The sequence below is a fragment of the Conger conger genome, chromosome 3 (assembly GCF_963514075.1).
Source record: "Conger conger chromosome 3, fConCon1.1, whole genome shotgun sequence".
Classification (NCBI taxonomy): domain Eukaryota; kingdom Metazoa; phylum Chordata; class Actinopteri; order Anguilliformes; family Congridae; genus Conger; species Conger conger.
The window spans coordinates 39137870-39159216 of NC_083762.1; the positions used below are offsets into that span (position 1 = coordinate 39137870).

The window sequence follows — 21347 nt, forward strand, 5'->3', positions numbered from 1 at the left end:
ACCACAACGTTTGGGACACAGCAATGTTATGTAAATGAAAGTAGTCATGTTTAGTATATTGTTGCATACTTTTCATGAAATAATTGCTTGAAGTCTGTGATTCATGGACATCACCAGTTGCTGAGTTTTCTCTGGTGATGCTCTGCCAGGCCTGTATTGCAGCAATCTTTAGCTCATGCTTGTTTTGGGGGCTAGTCCCCTTGAGTTTTCACCTCAGTATATGAAAGGCATGACTTGGCCACTCAAGAATTGACAATTTTTCAGCTTTGAAAAGTTCCTTTGTTGCTTTAGCAGTATGTTTAGGATCATTGTCTCGCTGTAGAATGAACCGCAGGCCAATGAGTTTTGAGGCATTTGCTTGAACTTCAGCAGATAGGATGTCTATACACTTCAGAATTAATTTTGCTGCTACCATCAGCAGTTATATAATCATCAGTGAAGATAAGTGAGCCAGTACCTTCAGCAGCCATACATGCCCAGGCCATAACACCCCCACCAGGTGTTTCACAGATGAGGTGGTATGCTTTGGGTCTTGGGCAGTTCTGTCTCTCTTTCATACTTTGCTCTTGCCATCACTCTGACATAGGTTAATCTTTGTCTCATCTGTCCACAAGATCTTTTTCCAGAACTGTGGTTGCACTTTTAAGTACTTCTTGGAAAACTATAACCTGGCCATTCTGTTTTTGTAGCTAACTATTTTTTTTGCATCTTGCAGTGTAGCCTCTGTATTTCTGTTCATGAAGTCTCCTGCGGACAGTGGTCATTGACAAATCCACAACTGAATCCTGAAGATTGTTTCTGATCTGTTGAACAGATGTTTTCTTTATTAATGAGATAATTATTCTGTCATTAGCTGTGGAGGTCTTCCTTGGCCTGTCAGTCCCTTTGCGATTAGTAAGCTCACCAGTGCTGTTTTTCCTCTTAATTATGTTCCAAACAGTAAGCCCAATGTTTGGCCAATGTATTTTATTTATTCTTGTTTCTCAGCCTCATAATGGCTTCTTTGACTTTGGTCCTCATGTTGACAAACAGCAATAATAGATTCCAAAGGTGATCGAAAGACTAGGTTCTGAGAGCTCTCTTATACCAGCATTATTGAGGCAGTTAAACACACCTGGCCAATTAGAAACACCTGTGAAGCCATGTGTTCCAAATATTATGGTGCCCTGAAATGGGGGGGGACTATGTGTACAACAGTGCTGTAATTTATGCATGTTGAAACCAAAATGTATAAAATACCCTTTAATAAAATCTGAGAATGTTCACTTTAACCACATGTTAATTGTGTGATTCCAAATCTAAAATTGTGGCAAATCAGGTGCAAATCAAGACATAATGGGTCTTGTTCCAAATATTATGGAGGGCACTGTAGTTATGTACATACTGGTGCTGTGACAACTGGTGTTCAAGCATAGAAAACATAGATCTGTCGCACGATTTAACTTTCAGACGCATTCCTAAATGAACGCCAGTGATAACGGAGCTCTCCAACAATAAAAAAGGGTAATCAATAATAATAACAATTTACCACCAACACTAATGGGCCAATACTAACCAAAAGGTAACGGCAGGCTAATTATTTCGGCATTAGCCTATGTTCGAGTGGCAGCGCTTCATCCTGCAGTAACATTTGATACTCGTAGGCATTTTTCTTAAGACTTTAAATTTCATAGACAATCGTTATGAGTATTGCTCTGTAGCGAAATCAGTATATGTTATTTACAAATAATCATATAAGATAGGAAATTGATACTGCAGCTAAAACTGTTTAACTCATACAGCAGTGGTTGGAAATAGGATAGTATCTGATCAGCATAGAAAATGTAACATTAGCTAATGATGGTGACATAAAAGTCGCTATCAGTGTTAATTCTACTTTGCAACAAGTAGCCTAAAGAAAACGGACGCGTGTCAATGCAATAGTTTTCCCGTCATTGTTTTCGAAAGATAACAACGCTCAGACCTAACTATCAAATGTGTGTGACAATGTATGTTACACATCCTCAGTAACACTGTGACACTGTGTAAACTGAAATGAAAACACTGCGGTGGATAGGCGAATGCAGATAACTGTCTGTCTAACTGTTAGCTTAACATAAATGAATGTATCAACTTACGAGCATCGACTCCCCATCATCTTCCGCCATATCAGCTGTTCTGTTGATACGTTAAATATTAAAATAAATTGTGCGTTCTGTTCGATAACACTACGTGGAACCGTGGTTTATGAAAACTAACTAATTGACCATTTCCCTCTTCATTCTCGCCATCTTGATACTTCCTGGCGTCCCGGTTACTAAACAACCGCCGCCATTTTCGAGTGGTGGCCAGGAAAATGAAATGGATTTGATGTGATGGGACAGAAATCCAAGATGCACTTCTCACTCGCAAGGTGGCGCACCAGTCATTACTGTGCGCGTGTGTCTCAGTCTCAGTCACACACGCTCATTGATGAATTCGGATGAGCCGAACAAGGGGAAAATGGTGGAATATACTCGGATTCATTGTATTGTGCCGATCGTTCTCCCGCGGCTTGATAAAAACGCACAACATACTTCTACAGGTTATGAAATTGAGAAAGCTGGATGAAAACTTCAATTGATGCCCTATAGCGTCTATATGGCACCAGTAATTACAGGTCTGCCTGAGGGGGGCGAGATAGAGTAAACATTACAAAAAATATAAGTAATAGGCTACTGTAATTGAACTGAAGTACAAAGCAGTTGAATTGCAGTAAACCTACAAAATACTTCTTCTTCACGAGTAACCTACTGCACATCAAAGAAGCTGCACCATGACTGGAATAACACTGCAATTAAAAAAGTGTGCCCAAAATACGTAATAATACTGCAATTATTACAATAACTACTACAATAAGTTGCAATGCAGTTATTTTTTGTAAGGGGCACACACACACACACACACACACACACACATTTAGGCACAGCAAATATAAACATTGGCTATTTATAAAACTGACAATTTTACTTGAGGGGCATTAACACCTGAGGTGCTGAATACTCTCACCCCTTTGTCATGTTTGTTAACAAATACAGTAATTCCATCAGATTATATCTACTGCAAGTCACTTTGGATTAATCCTTGAGACATGGTATCTGGCAAAGTGCATTTTGCCCAGTCACAGCGGAAACAAACATACCTACCCTGCCTTTGAAATAATACCATCATATCAGACACTGGTTTAGTGGTTTGCAGGACATGTTGATTAAATATGTGAGACTCCGGACTCACGTGGCATTGTGACAGGGCGCAGAGTGCATATGGTGTAACATGCATGGATCACTCACTGTCACACACAGCCACACAGACATTGACCTATGCTACAGAGCTAATGCTTTTGGCATGTTTCACTCTTCCGCACCCGAAGGAGAAACGTTGCTTGTCACATCACCTCACACATTCACTCTCAGTATGAATCATATTTCCATGTGACGCGTCACTGCCATTGTTAGTCTGACTGACTGATCTGAATAGTCAAGAAGACTATTCTATCAATCAGCCAACTTTGGCTGCGGAAAATAAGAAGACTAAGGGAAGCATGTTTGGTAATGAGACATAACTCTCTTTGAGCTCAAACATCAGAACATTCGAGCATGGAAAGTAATGTTATAATTTGAGTTTTTGTGCTGAGAAATGGATTAGTGAAGATTTATGTATCTCTTAACCTTGCTTCCTTCTGAAAACAACTGTCTTAAGCATTTTTATCGAAAGTGCTTTACAATTGATGCCTCTCATTCACCCATTACCACACAGTCACACACCAATCAACTCATTGGGAGCCATTTGGGATAAGGTGTCTTGCTCAGGGACACTTCGACACACCCACCGGTATCCTTCCGACTGCCAGATGACCGCTCTTACCTCCAGAGCTAATGTCATCCCACATGATATTAATATTAGGAGTCACAGGATACCATTTCAAAGGTGTTTAACAAATAATTATTTGAATCTTATTTTAACATGCAGGTCTGCTGTATATACAGTATGTGGCCAATAGGCACAATTGCTTTGTTTGGTTTTCTGATGATATCAAACAGTAGGATTCTTAAAAAAAAAAAAATGTTGAACAGTATTTCTACAGGTACACAAAGACACAAACAGAAAATAATATAGGGCTAATTACTTCATATTTGTACAGTAAAATGCACAAATACAATACAAAAGAGTGAATTACACTGTTTCTTGTTCATTGTTTAGTCTTGCACACACACACACACACACACACACACACACACACACACACTCACACAACACACACACACACACACACACACACACACACACACACACACACACACGCATACTGACCTAATTCATTTGTGTGAGTAAACTGTCAAGATTTCAGAACTTATCAGACTGTATTGGTGAAGAAAGACATAAAACAAACACATACAGTAAAACGGGTTTGAATCCCGGTTGGACGGGGCCTCTCTGTGTGGAGTTTGCATGTTCTCCCGGTGTCTGCGTGGGTTTCCTCCGGGTACTCCGGTTTCCTCCCACAGTCCAAAGACATGCAGGTTAGGTTGATTGGAGAGTCTACATTGCCCGTAGGTATGAGTGTGTGAGTGAATTGTGTGTGTGCCCTGTGATGGACTGGCGACCTGTCCAGGGTGTATTCCTGCCTTTCGCCCAATGTATGCTGGGATAGGCTCCAGCCCCCCTGCATCTCTGTTCAGGATAAGCGGATTAGGATAATGAATGAAAGAATGAATGAAATTTAAGCTCCTTGACTCCTTGACACTGCCTATAATTTTGAATATGCTGCAGCTAAGTATAACCCTAGTACAACATGTAGAAATATCCTGGTGAATTTGGCTGGGGAGGTAGATCAGTGCAGATTAATTGTACTTAATTAAACAAAAAAATGTGTATCTCTCTGATCAAATGGAAGTACTATATAAAGAGTTGTGAATACAGACTTCTTACATATTCATTTTCCAAACATATTTTCAGCACAGTTGTCAGATATCATCTGCATTGCTTATTTCTAGGCATTTCGCACAATTGCACAAGGTTTCCTAGGGCTAGAGTGTTTCTTGCCCTTGGTGGTGAACCAATTAGCATATCATTGCTACTGAGTAAAGCACTAAATGAACACAATTCCCTCGTCCATGGCACTAATGTTATGTAAGCTGTGCTTCAGGGCCCAAAACATGCTAGGCCTCACCTCCTCTGGTCAGAACAATATGGCTAAACTGTGTTGAATGAGGGAGCAGTGGTGAATTCATCTGCCTAATTTCGTATCTCACTGCCGTCTGTGGAGAGATAAAAGGAAGCTGCCAGGGAGAATCAGGCTGGAGCTGCAAATAGGCCTACTTGCTGGAAGAACTTTCTCATTTATATAGCAGTTGATTCATGTTTGTAGCGGTTCTAGATTCCATTCCATTATTTATAAACCAAACCAAAAAAAGTGATAACCCAAAACTACTATATCTGACTTAAACACAAAAGCCAAGCTATTCAGAATTGATGATGCTATAGTGTAGCTGGTACAGCTTTAACCTGTGAGAAGTATGTTAGAGAAGAACATTTAATTTTTACGTTATTTTTATTTGTATATTAAATATATCAATATTGATGGATTCAATCCATCATCTAACCATTGTGTGTGTGGGTTTATATCAATATTGGTCTTCTTCCAATCCTGTATCCTGAATAGATGGTCCACGTTTTAAGAACTTTTTGGGAAAAACGCTCCAGTATCTGTTCTTTGAATTTGTTTTCACCTCTTCCCAGTTGTTTTGCTGACATAACTCAGGCAGTAGTCCTCTGTTTTAGAATAGGCTAGTGTGCAGAAATGTGTCATGGAGAATAGGCTATGAGTGCACTGATCTGCATGGGAGATCGGCAGGTCAGCAGTGAGCCAAATGGGAGGAGCTTCAGATGCCCAGTGGTGACACAGATGCGGATGTAACCTCTGATATAAGCACATATACAGACACACATGCAGATGCATGCTCAGCTATGGGCAGTCACAGACACACATGCAGATGCATGCTCAGCTATTGGCAGTCACAGACGCACATGCAGATGCATGCTCAGCTATTGGCAGTCACAGACGCACATGCAGATGCATGCTCAGCTATGGGCAGTCACAGACACACATGCAGATGCATGCTCAGCTATGGGCAGTCACAGACACATGCAGATGCATGCTCAGCTATGGGCAGTCACAGACACACATGCAGATGCATGCTCAGCTATGGGCAGTCACAGACACACATGCAGATGCATGCTCAGCTATGGGCAGTCACAGACACACATGCAGATGCATGCTCAGCTATGGGCAAGATGCTAGATGCAAGCTCAGCTGTCGGAAGTTACAGACACAGATGCAAAAGTTGGCAAAGATACAGTCAGAGGAAGCGATGAAGGCAGATACAGGCAGAGCTAGACAAAGGCACAGTTATAGACACATGAAAGGGTGTAGGCAGAGATAAAGACAAAGCTACTGGTGCAGACAGATGCTCAAACAGTCTGAGAGTGCAGGCAAAGATGCACATCTACTGTCCATCTGTCCCAGCCAGACCTCACATACCCCCTCAGTTAGCGCTCACCATTCATTGGCATGTAATCAATGTATGGTGTATGGTCCCATGAGATTTTTACAATCAATACCCTTTCAGTTACCTGCTATGTTAACAACCCTGCTGAACAAAACAGCTCAAGCTAGGTTTTGAAACAGCTGATGCTGGTAATTTCAAGCTAGTCATAGCTGGATTCTTCTTCAAATTGTTGTCCAAAAACATTCTTTGAATACCTTTTGAATCCATGAAATGATCTTTTGACTCTGTGCAATTGATCCAAATTCCCCACTTGGTAGAGTTAAGAATAGCATGCACATTCTCCAAAATACATTTTTGTCAACAACTGCTTGAACTCTCTCCAGTCCATGTACTGACCAGCAGTCACTGTAGCAGATGACTGCACCGCTTCGTCTGTGCTAGTAGATGCCTGAGAATCCAAGGCACCTTTATACGAAAGTATGATACTGAGAGTTATTTCCTGCCTGATACCCTCCTTCTGTGGACAATATATGCTAGGGCTGCCCAACCCTGTTCCTGGAGATCTACCATCCTGTAGGTTTTCATTTCATCCCTCATTTGACCTTTATTCTACTCATTAGCAGCCCGATGAGATCTCTATAGCTGAATGAGCAGTGTTTTGTTTGGGTATGAGTGAAAACCTACATGATGGTATATCTCCAGGAACAGGGTTTTGTAGCCCTGCTATATGAAATTCGCATATTTCTGTGGCCACGATTGCACTGGCACAGTCTGAATTTGAACATTTGACTATAATGAGAATGAAGGCTTTAGACACAGGCCCCATCTGGCAGTTCCAGTGTTAGTTTTGTTATATTTGCATACTCTAGTAGAAAGACATTTAAAACCTCTTAGGAGAATCTCTTCACCCATGCAGTCTGCTAAATTGCCCTAAGGGACCTTTTACCCCATTTGCATTATGAACTCTAAAATTATGCCTTGCCACTCACTATTATGCTCATTGATTGGGGCGAAACACACAACAAAGCCATTGGCCAAAAAAGCCATTGTTTATTATTGTACATTGAAACATGCCTTTTTATTGTGTAAGAATGAACAATTGAAGTCCACTCATCATATAATGCAGTGAAAACCCTATCCATGAAGCATGGGAAAACAAGGAAGTGTATTATTAATTAGTTCTAGACATCAGTAAATATTTTAATGCGCTGGCTTTCACAAGCCAAAACCAGTTTAAAATATTAATCAAATTGTTCTCTCTGCTATAATTTTCCCTTAGCGCAAATGCCCTTCGGAGACTTGTTTCATGTGGTTCCACGTTGACAGAACCACTTTATGTCCACAATAATTGGTGTGTCTGCTGATGGTGCATTTTTCTTCAAGGACGTTTTTTTGTCAAGCTTATAATTATGCAAACTTCCTTAATCAACCCACGTGGCCTTAGATGTTCCTTTTGCCTGATAGATTCATGGCCCGGGCCAGGCAGCAGTTGCTGTTTACTCAGTCTCGAACACATCGCATTGGCCTTAGTCTTGGAGCAAAACCTCCAATGCCTTAGTGGTATCCTTAATGAGAGTACATTCTGCTGTGCTCCGCAGGACATAATTAAGGGGAATTTCCTTCCGCTTGACTACAGAGCAGTTTTTAGCCAACCTGGCCTGAGTAATTGATACGTCACCAGACAGCAGTGTGTGTATTTGTGTGTGTGCGTGTGTGTGGGTGGCTGTGAGGGGTGACAAGTTTAGGAGGCGACGCTGGGGTAATTATTATGACAGTTGATGCTTCTTCAGTTGCCATTTGACCTCCGCGACCCCCTTAGATCTGCTCCCAGACCGCACCTGCTTCCCGTCTGCCTTAGGAATTTGGGGAGTTCTTTAATCCTGAAGTGAATAGATTTACATGTAACATTTGTATTTTGAACAGTAAATTGTATCCTGTATTTAAACATTAGAACACAGTTACAGTAACAGGCGTACAAGACCAGATATGTGTTTTTTTTGTGAAACACTAGTAAATACAGCAGCCTCTGGTTGTCTGCCGGTTAACTAACACACACAGGGACATATTGGACTGCATATAGAAACGGAGTCTCTTTTGTGTCGGCGCAGTAGCGCATTGGTGTCAGCTGGCATGCCTCCAGTAATAGAAAGGCAATGGAGCATGGAGAGATAGCAGAATGACCCCACCCTCGCTCCATACCGCCCCAGGGGAGAGCCACCAGGAGATCTGGGATCCCCTCTCCTGCCCACCCTGGGCTGGCTAATCTGCCGTTCACAGGGTGGGTTTCATGCCTCACCAGCCTAACGTAAACGAAGAGACGAAGCAGGCTACACCAGCTGCTGACTGCACACACCAGAACATGGGAGAAAAAGGCCCAGTGCTCCCTGTGTGTGTTAGTCTCTGCATGTTTGTGATTGTGTGTGTATGTGAATGTGTGTGCGCATGTGTGAGTGCTTTTGTTGTGTGTGCGTGTGTAAATGTGTTAATGCGTGTGTGAGTGAGTGTATGTGTGTGTGTGTGTGCAAGTGTGCGGTGTGTGTGTCCATATGTATATGCATGTGTGCGTGTGTGTATGTGAAATCCATACTTTTGCAAACGGGAAGGACATACACAACTTTTATGATGCAGTAAAAACTATCTACTGTCTAATATCTCATTCACGCCACCGAGGCCTATTGATGGTTTGACTCTGATCTCAAAGAATCAAAGAGTCATTGTTCAGAGATGGGCTGAGCAGTTTGAGACCCTTTTAAACCAGCCTGCATCAGTGGACCACTCAGTCCTGGAAGGTCTTCCCAGCCATCCTGTAATTCAAGATCTCCCACTAACATTCACTGAGGTGGAATCAACAGACTGAAAAACAACAAGACCCCTGGCACCCACAGCATACCTGCAGAGACCCTTAGGAGGGATGTGCACCAGAGCTTTGCATCGCCTCATCACTGACATATGGGAAAGTATGTCAGTGATGAGAAGTTGAACTACAGCAACAGCAGGGGGATATCCTCCTTCCTGTCGGTTGCTGGAAATGTCTTAGCTAAGGTGATGCTGCACAGGCTAATACAGAACCTGACTGAAAATCTTCTGCCATAGTCACAGTGTGGCTTCAGGCAAAAACCAAATCACCGTGGACATGGTATTCACGGTCCGCCAACTTCCGGAGAAATACTGGGAGCGGCACCAAGGTCTCTGCGCGGAATTAGTCGGCCTGTCAAAAGCCTTTGACACAGTCAATCGAGAGCTTCTAGGGGGTGTCCTCCTTAAGTTTGGCTGTCCGCAGAGGTTTGTCTGTATTTCACGGCAGTTCCACCGAGACGTGATGGCGCGCGTGACCGCAGGCGGTCAGGAGCCTGAGGCTTTCAGAATCTGCGCTGGAGTCAGGCAGGGATGCGTGCTTGAACCTGTCCTTTTACGACATTTCACCCAGCTGCTTCATAAGGAGGTAGAAGTGGAGGGAATGTGGACTTTAGATTAAACAGAAACCTGTTTAATATCCGCAGGCTTCATGCTGTCACTAAACTAAGATCTGTGTACGTCTTAGAACTGCAACAGGCAGAAGATTGTGCGCTTGCGGCTCACTCACCAGAAACCATTCAAATGATGCTTGTAGCAGCAGTAAAGGCCTATAACAGGATGAGACTCTCAGTCAATATCTCCCAGACTGAGGCCCTGTGCCAGTGGAGATCTTCTCCCCCGTCTGCTACTCCCAGCTTCACCATTGAGGACAAACCCCTTGTAACTGTAACATCTTTCAAATAGCTAGGAAGCTTCATTTCCAAAGACTGCAGTATTGAGGATGAGATTCAGAACAGGATCAAGTAGGCCTCCTCCTCCTTTGACAGGCTCAGAAGAGGGTGTTCTTCAATAAAAATCTCAGCCTGCCTACCAAGGTCGCAGACTGTCAGGCAGTCTGTGTAACCACTCTAATGTACGGCTGTAAAACCTGGACCTTGTACCGTTGCTATATTCGACCACTGGAAGCCCAAGTGCATCCTTGTCATAACCTGGCAAAACTGTATTCCACATGCTGAAATACTTGCAAAAACCAGCTGCAAGAGTATGGAGGCTACAGTCGTGCAACAACAGTTGCGCTGGGTTGGCTGCACTATACAGATGTCTGAGGACCACCTGCCACGCCGAGTCCTACACGGGCAGCTCCATCTGGGGCAGCGCTCTGCTGGGGGGCAGAGAAAGAGGTACAAGGACCAGCACTTAAGAAATGTGCAATTCCATTTTTAAACTTGTAGCATGCTGCCTTGGACTGATCTGGCTGGTTACAGCTTATATTATATATAATATAATAATATTATGATGAGGATAGGACTAAGGCCCACCAAAGGAGGCACCAGAGGAGACACACCCATGGCTGCTCCACCAAACAGGCTACAAATGCCCTAACTGCAAGAACATTTGTGGTTCCCGTATTGGACTCTACAGTCACAAAAAAACTCACCAATAAAGCAGACGTGGATGTCATAATCAGATACAATAGACTACCAAAAGCAAAGCAAAGCAAGTGTGCATGCATATGTGTATATACCCATATGAATGCGCACGTGTGTGTGTGTGTGTGTGTGCACATCGCCATCTGTTCCACCAGTGATTGTAGATTTGTATGCACATGCCGGGCAGAGCAGCAGGTGGGGGATGGGAGGCAGAGAGGACGCACCTTCTCTGCATTATCAAAGAGAATTCTGGGAGGCATTGCATTCCAAGAGAAGGCAAAACAGCTGATCAGTAACAGAGAAGAGAGAGAGAGAGGGAGCGAGCGGGCGACAGAGCGCTATGATGTCAGGTTGCCAGGCAACAGGACCAGAGATTCTGCAGCATCACTCCTGATTGGGAAGACTCCCAGAAGGCTGGAACGTTTTGTTTCCACTGGTGCTCCGGCTGCCTTCGGCTGAGCACCTCGCCTTGTGCCTTATTACGAGTCCCCAACACACTGCGGCCAATTACTTTATCACATAATAACATTTTCATTTCACGTGGATTCTGGAATGTGCACTGCCTCACTGTGGGTGAAATAGAAGCTCATGTAATGCATGACCATGTTACATTATCCTTCTTGTATCTATGTATTTTTCTGTGTCCTTTTTTTGGTTTAAATTCCTGTAAATGTATTATCGTTGCACACTTAGCTTTTTAAGAAACGTTTGCGTGTTTTGATTGACGCATTCCTTATCGGCCAGGTCAGTGTTGTAAATCAAAATCTGTTCTCAATCACCCTAACCTGTTTAATTAAAGGTTAAATAAATACAAAAATAAATCTTGTTCACCAGTGTTCTCAACAGTTCATAACAGAACACATTTCAAAAATGCTATGATACCACATCCAAGGTAAGTAAGATTGGTGTTGTACATGAATGCTGGCTTAATTGTTGACAACATCCCTGGGAGAAAAATGACCTTGAAACCATAAAGCATGTTCATATATTTAAATTCGAAACAGGATAAATATCTGCGAACACAACTTCACAATTCATAGGCCCTGACAGAAACCGCTGGTCTCCTAAGAGAAGCAGCCACAGAATGGACAGTGATTAATAATTGATTGTGGATTCCACCCACACAGGATTTTAATAGCTTCCATCACCAACCGCTGAACCATTTAAAAACACAGCAGCCAGCAGTAACATTTGTGTGTTCCATACAGAGAAACACAGAGGCATGGGAGACCCATTCAAGGGAATCCAAGATCAGTGCTTCCTCATATTAATTACTGACGGTCGTCGAGGGAGCAATTCAACATCCAAAACAATATTCACAGAATGACCCTCATGACTCTTTAACAGTGTGTAATGTGATTGTTGATACAGTATAATAGTTTTAGGCCCATTTGACCACAATGGAAACATTATACCATTCCACACTTAGCCTAGCCTTCATTCCTGAAAAGGAATTCCATAAATTCCATCAATTACTTTACTGGACATAAGGCATGACCTTACATACAAGTATAGTACTGCTCATGCTTACCGTGACTGAGCTGACCAGAAAATCAGCAGTCTGGGAATTTCTAGAAATGGAGGGCTGATAGAGGCATACCTCGTACGTGGAGACTGTTCCGGTCGGAAAATATTCACTCGTGAAATAAAAACAATGTGCTGTACGTTACGGCAAAGGCTAGGCATTCAGTATGTTCAGTGGAGCTGAATACTCATGTAAATCCAGTTGAGCGCAATTAATGCTCTTTGTGGGGAAAAACACATGCCTACAATTATCCAATCATTTAAATAATGAAGAAACACATCCCGAAACTATAAAGACTACTGTATACCCAAAGTGGAGAGGAGTCCCCAGGTCTAGAGATGCTGCAACTGTACATGAACCAATGTATGCATATATGCGATATACATGTACATGATTCTGAAACTCTGGGTGCCTGAGACTTTTAAGAAAGTTGCTGGCGAGTAACCTTTACATTTTGAATTTAGTTTGACCTTTATCTACACATGGTGGGTTAACTGAGCACACTTTCTCATTTACAGCAATGCCCTGTTAATGCCCACCCAGGCAGCTTACAATGCCCACCCAAGCAGCCTAACCTTTGGTAACAACTTTTATTGCGAACAATACAAAACAAAACAAAACAAAACAAAACAAAACAAAACAAAACAAAACAAAACAGTGTAGTGTATGCCTCAAAAGCCAAGTAGCTTTAAGGGCCAAGTTGTTTTCGATCTATAGTTTCAGAATTTCGAGTTTAGAATTATTGTAATCTGTCCTTTGATGTGAGTAACAACATCAAGCTACAAGATGTGAGTAGGCCTGTAGCGTAGTGGTTAAGGTAACTGACTGGGACACACAAGGTCGGTGGTTCTAATCCCAGTGTAGCCACAATAAGATCCGCACAGCCGTTGGGCCCTTGAGCAAGGCCCTTAACCCTGCATTGCTCCAGGGGAGGATTGTCTCCTGCTTAGTCTAATCAACTGTACATCGCTCTGGATAGGAGAGTCTGCCAAATGCCAATAATGTAATGTAATGTAGATAATTCCCCCCCTTACTACAGTATAGCAGGCATGGGGGGAAGGAGGGGCTGTGCCACTAAGACTCTAACAGGTGTTATCTACTTTGCAAGAGCTAGCCTAGCTCTTCTACAATCCCTCTTTCCTGGCTCTTTCTGTTTCATGGCGCCTTTCTAAATAATACATGTGCCACAGCGGGGGATCTGGACATTAATGACTGCTAAGATTCCTGGTGGTCTGCTCCCTCCTCTCCAGTGACTCACACCAGCCACTGCCCTTCCCATCAGCCCCGGCAGCCCAGGCAGGGGGCTGGACCTCCTACAGAAGCCACGGTGGGGCAAGTCACCCGATGGAGCCAATAGCAGGGGGCACACGAGGCCCATTATCTCAGCAGCTGCCGCTTTGGCCAGGCCGAGCTCGTTCTTTTTAAAACTCGATTTGCGTCTCCCCTGGGATGTCTTTCACAGGGTCATGGAGGGGACAATGAGAGGCCAGTAGGACTGTATGTGATGCCATTAATACACGGGAAAACAGCATTGCGCATAGTGGTGGATTAAAAAAGTGCTTGTAACGAAAACATTTGCTTATATTACATTGACGTGCCCAATGGGGCAGAATCAAATCCTGGCTATCCCAATGCTAATTGTGAACAACGGTTTGATTAATACCAACTAGCGATTAGCCATAGCATTACCCGGAGAGGGAGAGTGAGTGCAAGAGAGGGGGGGGGCAAGGTACTATCTGCCTTATTGCACTAAGGCAGTGTTGCATTTTAAGCCTGCGTCAGTATTCTTTAAGATGCAGACCTCTCCCGCAGTGACTGCACAGCATAGCTGGCTGGAGAACATAAGGAAGTAGGTTGCAGAGGACAGGCTAGCTAACCCAAAATTAGCAGATGTTTCTGCAATTAATACTGGCCATTCTATGCTGTGAAATAAAAAAAATGTGTGTGTGTGTGTGGGGGGGGGGGGGGGCGTACATCCATCCATCCATCCATTATCTGAACCCGCTTATCCTCAACAGGGTCGCAGGGGGGCTGGGGCCTATCCCAGCATACATTGGGCGAAAGGCAGGAATACACCCTGGACAGGTCGCCAGTCCATCGCAGGGCACACACACATTCACTCACACACTCATACCTATGGGCAATTTAGACTCTCCAATCAGCCTAACCTGCATGTTTTTGGACTGTGAGAGGAAACCAGAGTACCCAGAAGAAACCCACGCAGACACGGGGAGAACATGCAAACTCCGCACAGAGAGGCCCCGGCCGACGGGGATTCGAACCCAGGACCTCCTTGCCGTGAGGCAGCAGTGCTACCCACTGCACCATCCGTGCCGCCTGGGGGGGTGTACAGTAAAACATAAATAATTCAGCAAATGTTTTCGTCATGATGTAGTGGTCATTTATTTTGACTTGAATTACTAGATTCGGAGTGATAATTGAAATACAGTACATGTAGAACTGTAAACAAGCATTACTCATAGCAATGGTATATAGCAATTTAATTATTGCTATGAAATGTTTTATAATAACTATTAGTATGTCATTAGTTATGTAATAAATGCAATATCTTGCCTATGTATTAGACAGAGAACCATAAGGTGTTCAAGACCAGATGTATACTACAGTACTGAATGCCTAGATAAAAATTAAAAGATTAAAATTTATGACTTCCAATCTTCCAAACAACTTTAATCATCTTAAATAAGGGTTTGCAATGATAATGTGATTTTATATGTTGCAAAATGTGAAAATTAATACATTATCTGGCTTAAGGTGGACACCTGGATGCTTAATGATTGGACTTTTGGCACGATATGTCAATTCATACATGTGAGGTGTGAGCACATTGAAGTTCTGCTTATTTTTAAGCAAATACTGTATAACGCAACACACTGATGTGCATTTTCAAACATGATATAAAGTTCAATGAGAAAATAAAACTGAAGGGAAGTATTCAGAGGTACGTGGAACCCATTAATCCCTGCTTTTAACTTTCAAACAATTCCCTTGTAGTTTCCAGAAAATTCCAAGAATTCAAGATCTCATTTAGGGCACATACATCGCAGAGGTTGCCTCATTGGTCCTTACAGTATGTGTGAAATGGGCCTAAGAGACCTTTGAAAGTGGATCGCACTCAGACGGTGTGTTCTCAGCTGCCTCGCCGACCTCAGCCAGGCCTGACGGAGCAGGAATGCTGGCGTGCTGACCTGAAGACAGCGCAACAACAAACAAATCCCCACATTTGCCAGCTCCAGGGATTCCTCCTCCTCCGATCGCACGGTGCCCCACCTGTCACCTATATGCAAAAAGGCTCACACCAGGCCTGAGAGCAGGAATTCCTGAAACCCCAGCTCAGCCAACCGTCTGAGAGCAGCGGAAGCCTTTCAGCCAATAAAAAAGCAGTCCATGGGCACATGGGTAGGTTTTAAAATACTGTTGCTATGCAACCCCCCCCCCCCCCCCCCCCCACACACACACACACACACGCCATTCATCAAAGCCTATGGTTGTTCATTATTCTTACCACTACAAGCATTTCTACGTTTCACGAAAGACGGATGCAGGAAATAAGGCAAAAATTAAAATCACATATTATATAAAATATTTTTTATGTTTTTCATTTCAGGAACAGTACATTGTACACGTGAGAGAGACCGACGGTCCATGCTGATGTGGTCAGGAGGCAGAATCTCCATTCACAGTAGCCTAATAAAAGTTCAAAGACAGACTCTTCAATGAATAGTATAGCATCCAGGATAGCGGACTGCATTGCACAAAACAGGTACAGCTGATTCACAAAGCAATATACAGCTCAACATGAAAGTGTCTTCCAGGACGAGTAAATGTGTTAGTATCTTTTGTTTAATCTACATTTAAGATTGTGGTAAGAACACAAAATAAGATGTTAAAATAATAGTCCTAAAAGGTTGTATAAATAATAATTAATAAAATAAAATTAATAATAATAGCACTTTAATGTTTAAATCAGCACTAAGGTATGGGAACACTCCATGAAAGGGAAAAAGACACAAGGCAGATAGACAAAGATACAAACAGTCAAAAAAAAACACCCCCCTCCCCCACAGAAAGCAAAGAGGGAAAAATGCAACAAAGGAGGTAAAGAAGCCAAGATCCCAAACAGTACAGAACATAGCTCACAATATAAAATGATCTGTACACATACAAACATATATACAGTGCATATGCCACATAGTTCTCTAAAACCTTGATTGGCGCAATTCAGGATCAACTCCTGTTGATTTATTACAAAGAATTGGAAAACCTTTATTATACTTTAACACACACACCCAAGTGCCCCCCACCACCCCACCCCTCACCCCCTCCCACCACCGATACAGTATTATGTCACAACTCTCATTTTCGGTCTCGACAATTAAACCTCTTTCAGTTTCCGATAAAGATTTGTTTGGTCTGACTTATGTACTCAAAGAAAGATCCTACAAATGCATCTGCAAATCCACTGATCTTCTTGTCGTAAAGTCATGTGAGGCGCTGTCTACAAATCATATTGCACACAAAAGTTTTATATGCATAATCCTTGAAGTAGTGTATGTATTCTTGAAATGATGTTGATGTTCAACCTTGATATATTATATATACAGTTATGTTCATCATTCAGACAATTTCAATACATTTTTGTCATCATTCAGGCAATTTCTTTCAATTCAACTTTTTAACAGAGCTAGAGATGTCATTTCAGTTCAGTCAAATGGAATCCACACTGGAATGGGCTCAGTGAATGGCTTTCAATATGGCATGATGAGCCTGTCAAAGAATCAAGGGAATCTGTTATTTTCGGTCTTTTAATCGCAGTATAAATGTTGGTATGCATTTTGGTAGCTGGCCTTAGACCACATATTTTGGAAATGTCAAATATGCACTTGAAAAAACGGCAACATGGTTTATCTTATTGATTCTTGACATCAACATCACAAATTACTAAATGGCTGTAAATGTAAATATGTTGAACGCAACATGCTGTTTGTAGCTGTGAAGATGTACCTTTTCACTATAAGTGCTCAATATGTAAAAATGCCAAAGAGAAATTCCTGCATATGCAAAATATACTGTTGTATAGTATTCGGTACATTGGCTCAAAATATTGGGTCAAAATATCAAAAAGAGACAAAAACAGCACTTCCAAGAAAGACCAACTCTAGAACGGTTGTTTCCCAATGTCGGGTATTTTAAAGGTGAATTTTGAATTATTTATTCAGAAGCTTCACAATGCTGTATTAAATCTGTATTCACTCATTTGAAACCATAACTCATTTTTGGAACATTGGATTTGTCATTTTGATCTTCCATCAGTTAAAATATATCTAGCCAGACAATTTTAGCATTCACATACTTCCACATACAGTGACATATTCCTCAATACACAGAAATTATTTTTGGTTTTAACCACATTTTATTGAATATATCCCTTTATGTAGTCTTAAGCAAACATACCGTATTTAAATAGCATAGACCAATACCGAAAAATAACTGGTGCTACATTGAACATATAGTGTTGGTGCATGGCTTGCAATGTGATGAATGGTGTATCAACAAAAGAAAATTAAAGAAGTTCAACAGACATACCTGAGGTACAATAAAGATGTAGCATTTATTCTTTTGGCTTTTTAATGAAATTTACTGTTAGATGGGCTAATTGCAATAACTTGCATGCAGTTTACTAATACTCTACAAGCATAACAAAAATGGCCTTGAATGATACTTGTATATATATGTGCATACATGTGAAATATAACGCACATATATATACATACATGTACATATGTATGTACATACACTCAGTGAGCACTTTATTAGGTATTTATTAGACTCATTTTTTTTACTTCTACTGCTGCAGCCCATCCACTTACAGTTATGATGCATTGTGTGTTCAGAGATGCTCTTCTCTTTCTGTCTGCAGAACTGCTGCTCACTGGATTTTTAAATTTTTTTTGCACCATTCTTTGCAAACTCTAGAGACTAGTGTGCATGAAAATCCCAGGAGATCAGCCGTTTCTGAGATACTCAAACCACCCTGTCTGCCACCATCATTCCACGGTCAAATTACATTTTTCCCCATTCTAATGGTTGATGTGAACATTAACTGAAGCTCCTGACCCGTATCTACATTGTATGCTATGCATTGCACTGCTGCCACAAAATTGGCTGATTAGATAATCGCATGAATAAGTAGATGTAAAAATGTTCCTAATAAAGTGCTCGGTGAGTGTATATAAACCAGTTCATTGTAATGTTCATGTGAAAGAAAAACAGTGGATCCTTACATCATTTGTGCAGAGTGAACATTTTGAAAAATAAAAAACTGAAATAAATAGAGAATGTAAACAAATGCATGTGAAACGGACTTCCTTTGCAGTCCCTCTTTGATAGCCACACTTGAGACAGTGCATCATCCGATTCTTAAATATTAATCAATTCTCTTCGATATTTATAACCATAAAGCAAGTCTACTATGACTCCAGTCTACCAAAAAAAAACCGAAAAATCAATCCAGCAGTTGCAAGTGTAATGCACCTCCCGCTCAGGTCTGAAGTGGAAGTCTTTGAATGAAAAAAGTGCAGTGGATTCTAGGTAACAAAAGTGACTCTGGTGCAGACCGTGTGGCCATATTGTATATTATTTACAAAAATGGTTGAAAAATAAAAATGAGTATATTACAATATTCATTTCAACATTGAGTGAAAATGAACCACCAAACTTCTTGTAGCTTGAATGGAAAAACATTGTACTGGATATTGACTTCTGCATCTTCAATTTCCTCTCTGTCCTTACAGAAGACAATATATGGAAAGAAATGATGATGGGACTTTTTTTCCGTTGATAGCAGGGAACGAACTGGACTGACTGTGGAGAAGCAATTAGGTATTGCTTTGTGACAGGGAGAAAAAGCAGTTTCTGCTGATTGTAGCAGTGACACAGAAGACACCTTTTTGGATCTGAACACTTCTTTGCTGGACGTAGCAGAAAAAACGGCAACAGAAACATGCATGGCAGAACAGGATGCACATATGATATAGAATACAGCATCTCAACTGGCAAAAGCTTAAAGACTAGACCAGGTGGTACATATCTGAAGCTACTATACTGTGGCCTTTGCTTGCTCAAACGTACAGCAGGTTAAAAAAACAAACACAAAAAAATAAAAACCAAAGAAAAAAACAACTATATATACAACCTGGGAGATACTTTGCCCAGAGCTGGAGATGGCTACTCAATACTGTGCTCTATGAATTGATTGATAATAAGCAAACAAAACAAAATGCACTTCATCCACGTTATGTGCTGTACAATGATCTCAGGAGAATAAACCCATGAGACTGTGCGTGTGCTGTTTTGTGGGTCATTGACATTGGGGGCTGGTAGTTGTTCTGGAATTGAAGGTTTGTATCATTTGCACTTAAAGTTGTTAGCACGCTTGCAGGCCACATCTGCTTGACTTAAACCAGCATGACAAGGAATAAAGAATAGGCACATACATATTCACCAGATTCACCAAAGAAATATGATTTGTAAGCACCACCGATATCTAGTGCTGACCTGAAACTCTGCGCGGGAGAGAGCAGACTTGCTCCGGCGATGGGCAAGCGTGCTTTCATTCTGAACAGCTTTTTTTTTTTTTCAAGGAATTCTCAGCAGAAACCCGGACACTGTGATTGCCGCAGTGATAGTTTCTGGACCGCTAACGTTTCAAGCTGTTTGCTTACACCCCCCTCCCAGTTTACAGAAAAAAACCCTTTTACAAAAATAGTCATACAATCAACTTATGAGCTTAAAAAACAACATGGATAAAAACAAATTTCTATAAGAAAAATAAGTACATAAAATAATATGGCAGTTGAAATGCAAGACACTGGATATAGCAGTAGTATTACTAGCTGCAAAAGATGTTACAGTATACTTAATTGTTTAAGATTGTAACAACACTCAAAAAAAGTTATCTGGTCACAATCAGAGCCACCATTTTGACTTCATCCAAGTAGTCAGCTAGAATAGGTCCAATCCCCCCCGACATTTCAGTTCACAGTCTGACACGGGTCACTGCCTCATTTCAGGCACTGACCTTAAATTTAGATTTAAGTACTGTCACTGTCAGTTTGGCATAGATCTCCACACCAAAAAAGGAGTCCAGTTGACACAAATATGTCACTTCCGAAGGCTGTAAACAATTTGTCCGTTTAATGGAATGTTGCATCTTTTCCACTGTCCTACTTCTTGTTCTCCCTGACATCTTTGCCTTTGTCCTCTTTTTCCCTCTTGTCTTTTTCGTATTTGTCCTTGTCAGGTTTCGTGACGCTGTCGTACGAAGGCGGAGACGCCGTTGAGGGGGTCATGTCGGTTTTTTCCGAGGTGGAGTTCTCCGTGAATTTGTCTATCACCAGAACCTCCTTGTCCGCTAGGTTCACCCCCGCTTTGATCTTCTCCCTGTACATGTCGGAGGCCCTTTTAACAGTTCTCCGGATGAGATACCGCCTGAAGGCTCTCTGTATGACCACGGCGGACATGTCCTCCTGCTTGCGACGGAGCGTGGTGGTGATGGGCTCGTAGGACACCTTAGAGGGATTCGACGCCATGAAGCGCTCCTCCATCTGGCCGCGGAGGGCGTCCATCTCCCCGCCCTCCCCCAGGACGCGCTTGGTGAAGGCAAACAGGATGTCCAGGCAGTGGATCCGCTCGCCGCTGACCATAGGCAGGTCCATGGCAATCAGCTGGATCTTGTTGGGCTTGGGTATGCGAAGCGGCGGGTCCAGGGCGTCGGCGAAGTCGGACAGCTTCTTGTACTCCACAAACTGCGTGGCGTCCGGGTCGAAC

The 21347-nt window shown here is 42.1% G+C and overlaps 2 protein-coding genes across 20 annotated transcripts in view; both read right to left on the reverse strand.

The window, feature by feature from the left end:
- Positions 1-2319, reverse strand: part of ttc21b (tetratricopeptide repeat domain 21B) — a 38916-nt gene extending 36597 nt beyond the window's left edge. Inside the window, exon 1 of the mRNA XM_061235050.1 lies at positions 2118-2319. Within this exon, the coding sequence (XP_061091034.1) occupies positions 2118-2147 (30 nt within the window). The 5' untranslated portion in view covers positions 2148-2319. The remainder of the gene's footprint in view (positions 1-2117) is intronic.
- Positions 2320-17685: 15366 nt separating this feature from the next.
- scn1laa (sodium channel, voltage-gated, type I-like, alpha) overlaps positions 17686-21347 on the reverse strand; it is a 46348-nt gene continuing 42686 nt past the window's right edge. For 10 of the 19 annotated variants that reach the window (XM_061236083.1, XM_061236078.1, XM_061236084.1 and 7 more), the window contains 2 exons: positions 20942-21347; positions 17686-20893 (listed from right to left, as the gene is read on the reverse strand). The exon at positions 20942-21347 is cut by the window's right edge and continues 589 nt beyond it. In XM_061236083.1, coding sequence (XP_061092067.1) covers positions 20744-20893; positions 20942-21347 — 556 coding nt within the window. In that variant the 3' untranslated portion in view covers positions 17686-20743. The other 9 variants (XM_061236080.1, XM_061236081.1, XM_061236072.1 and 6 more) reach the window with 1 other exon arrangement.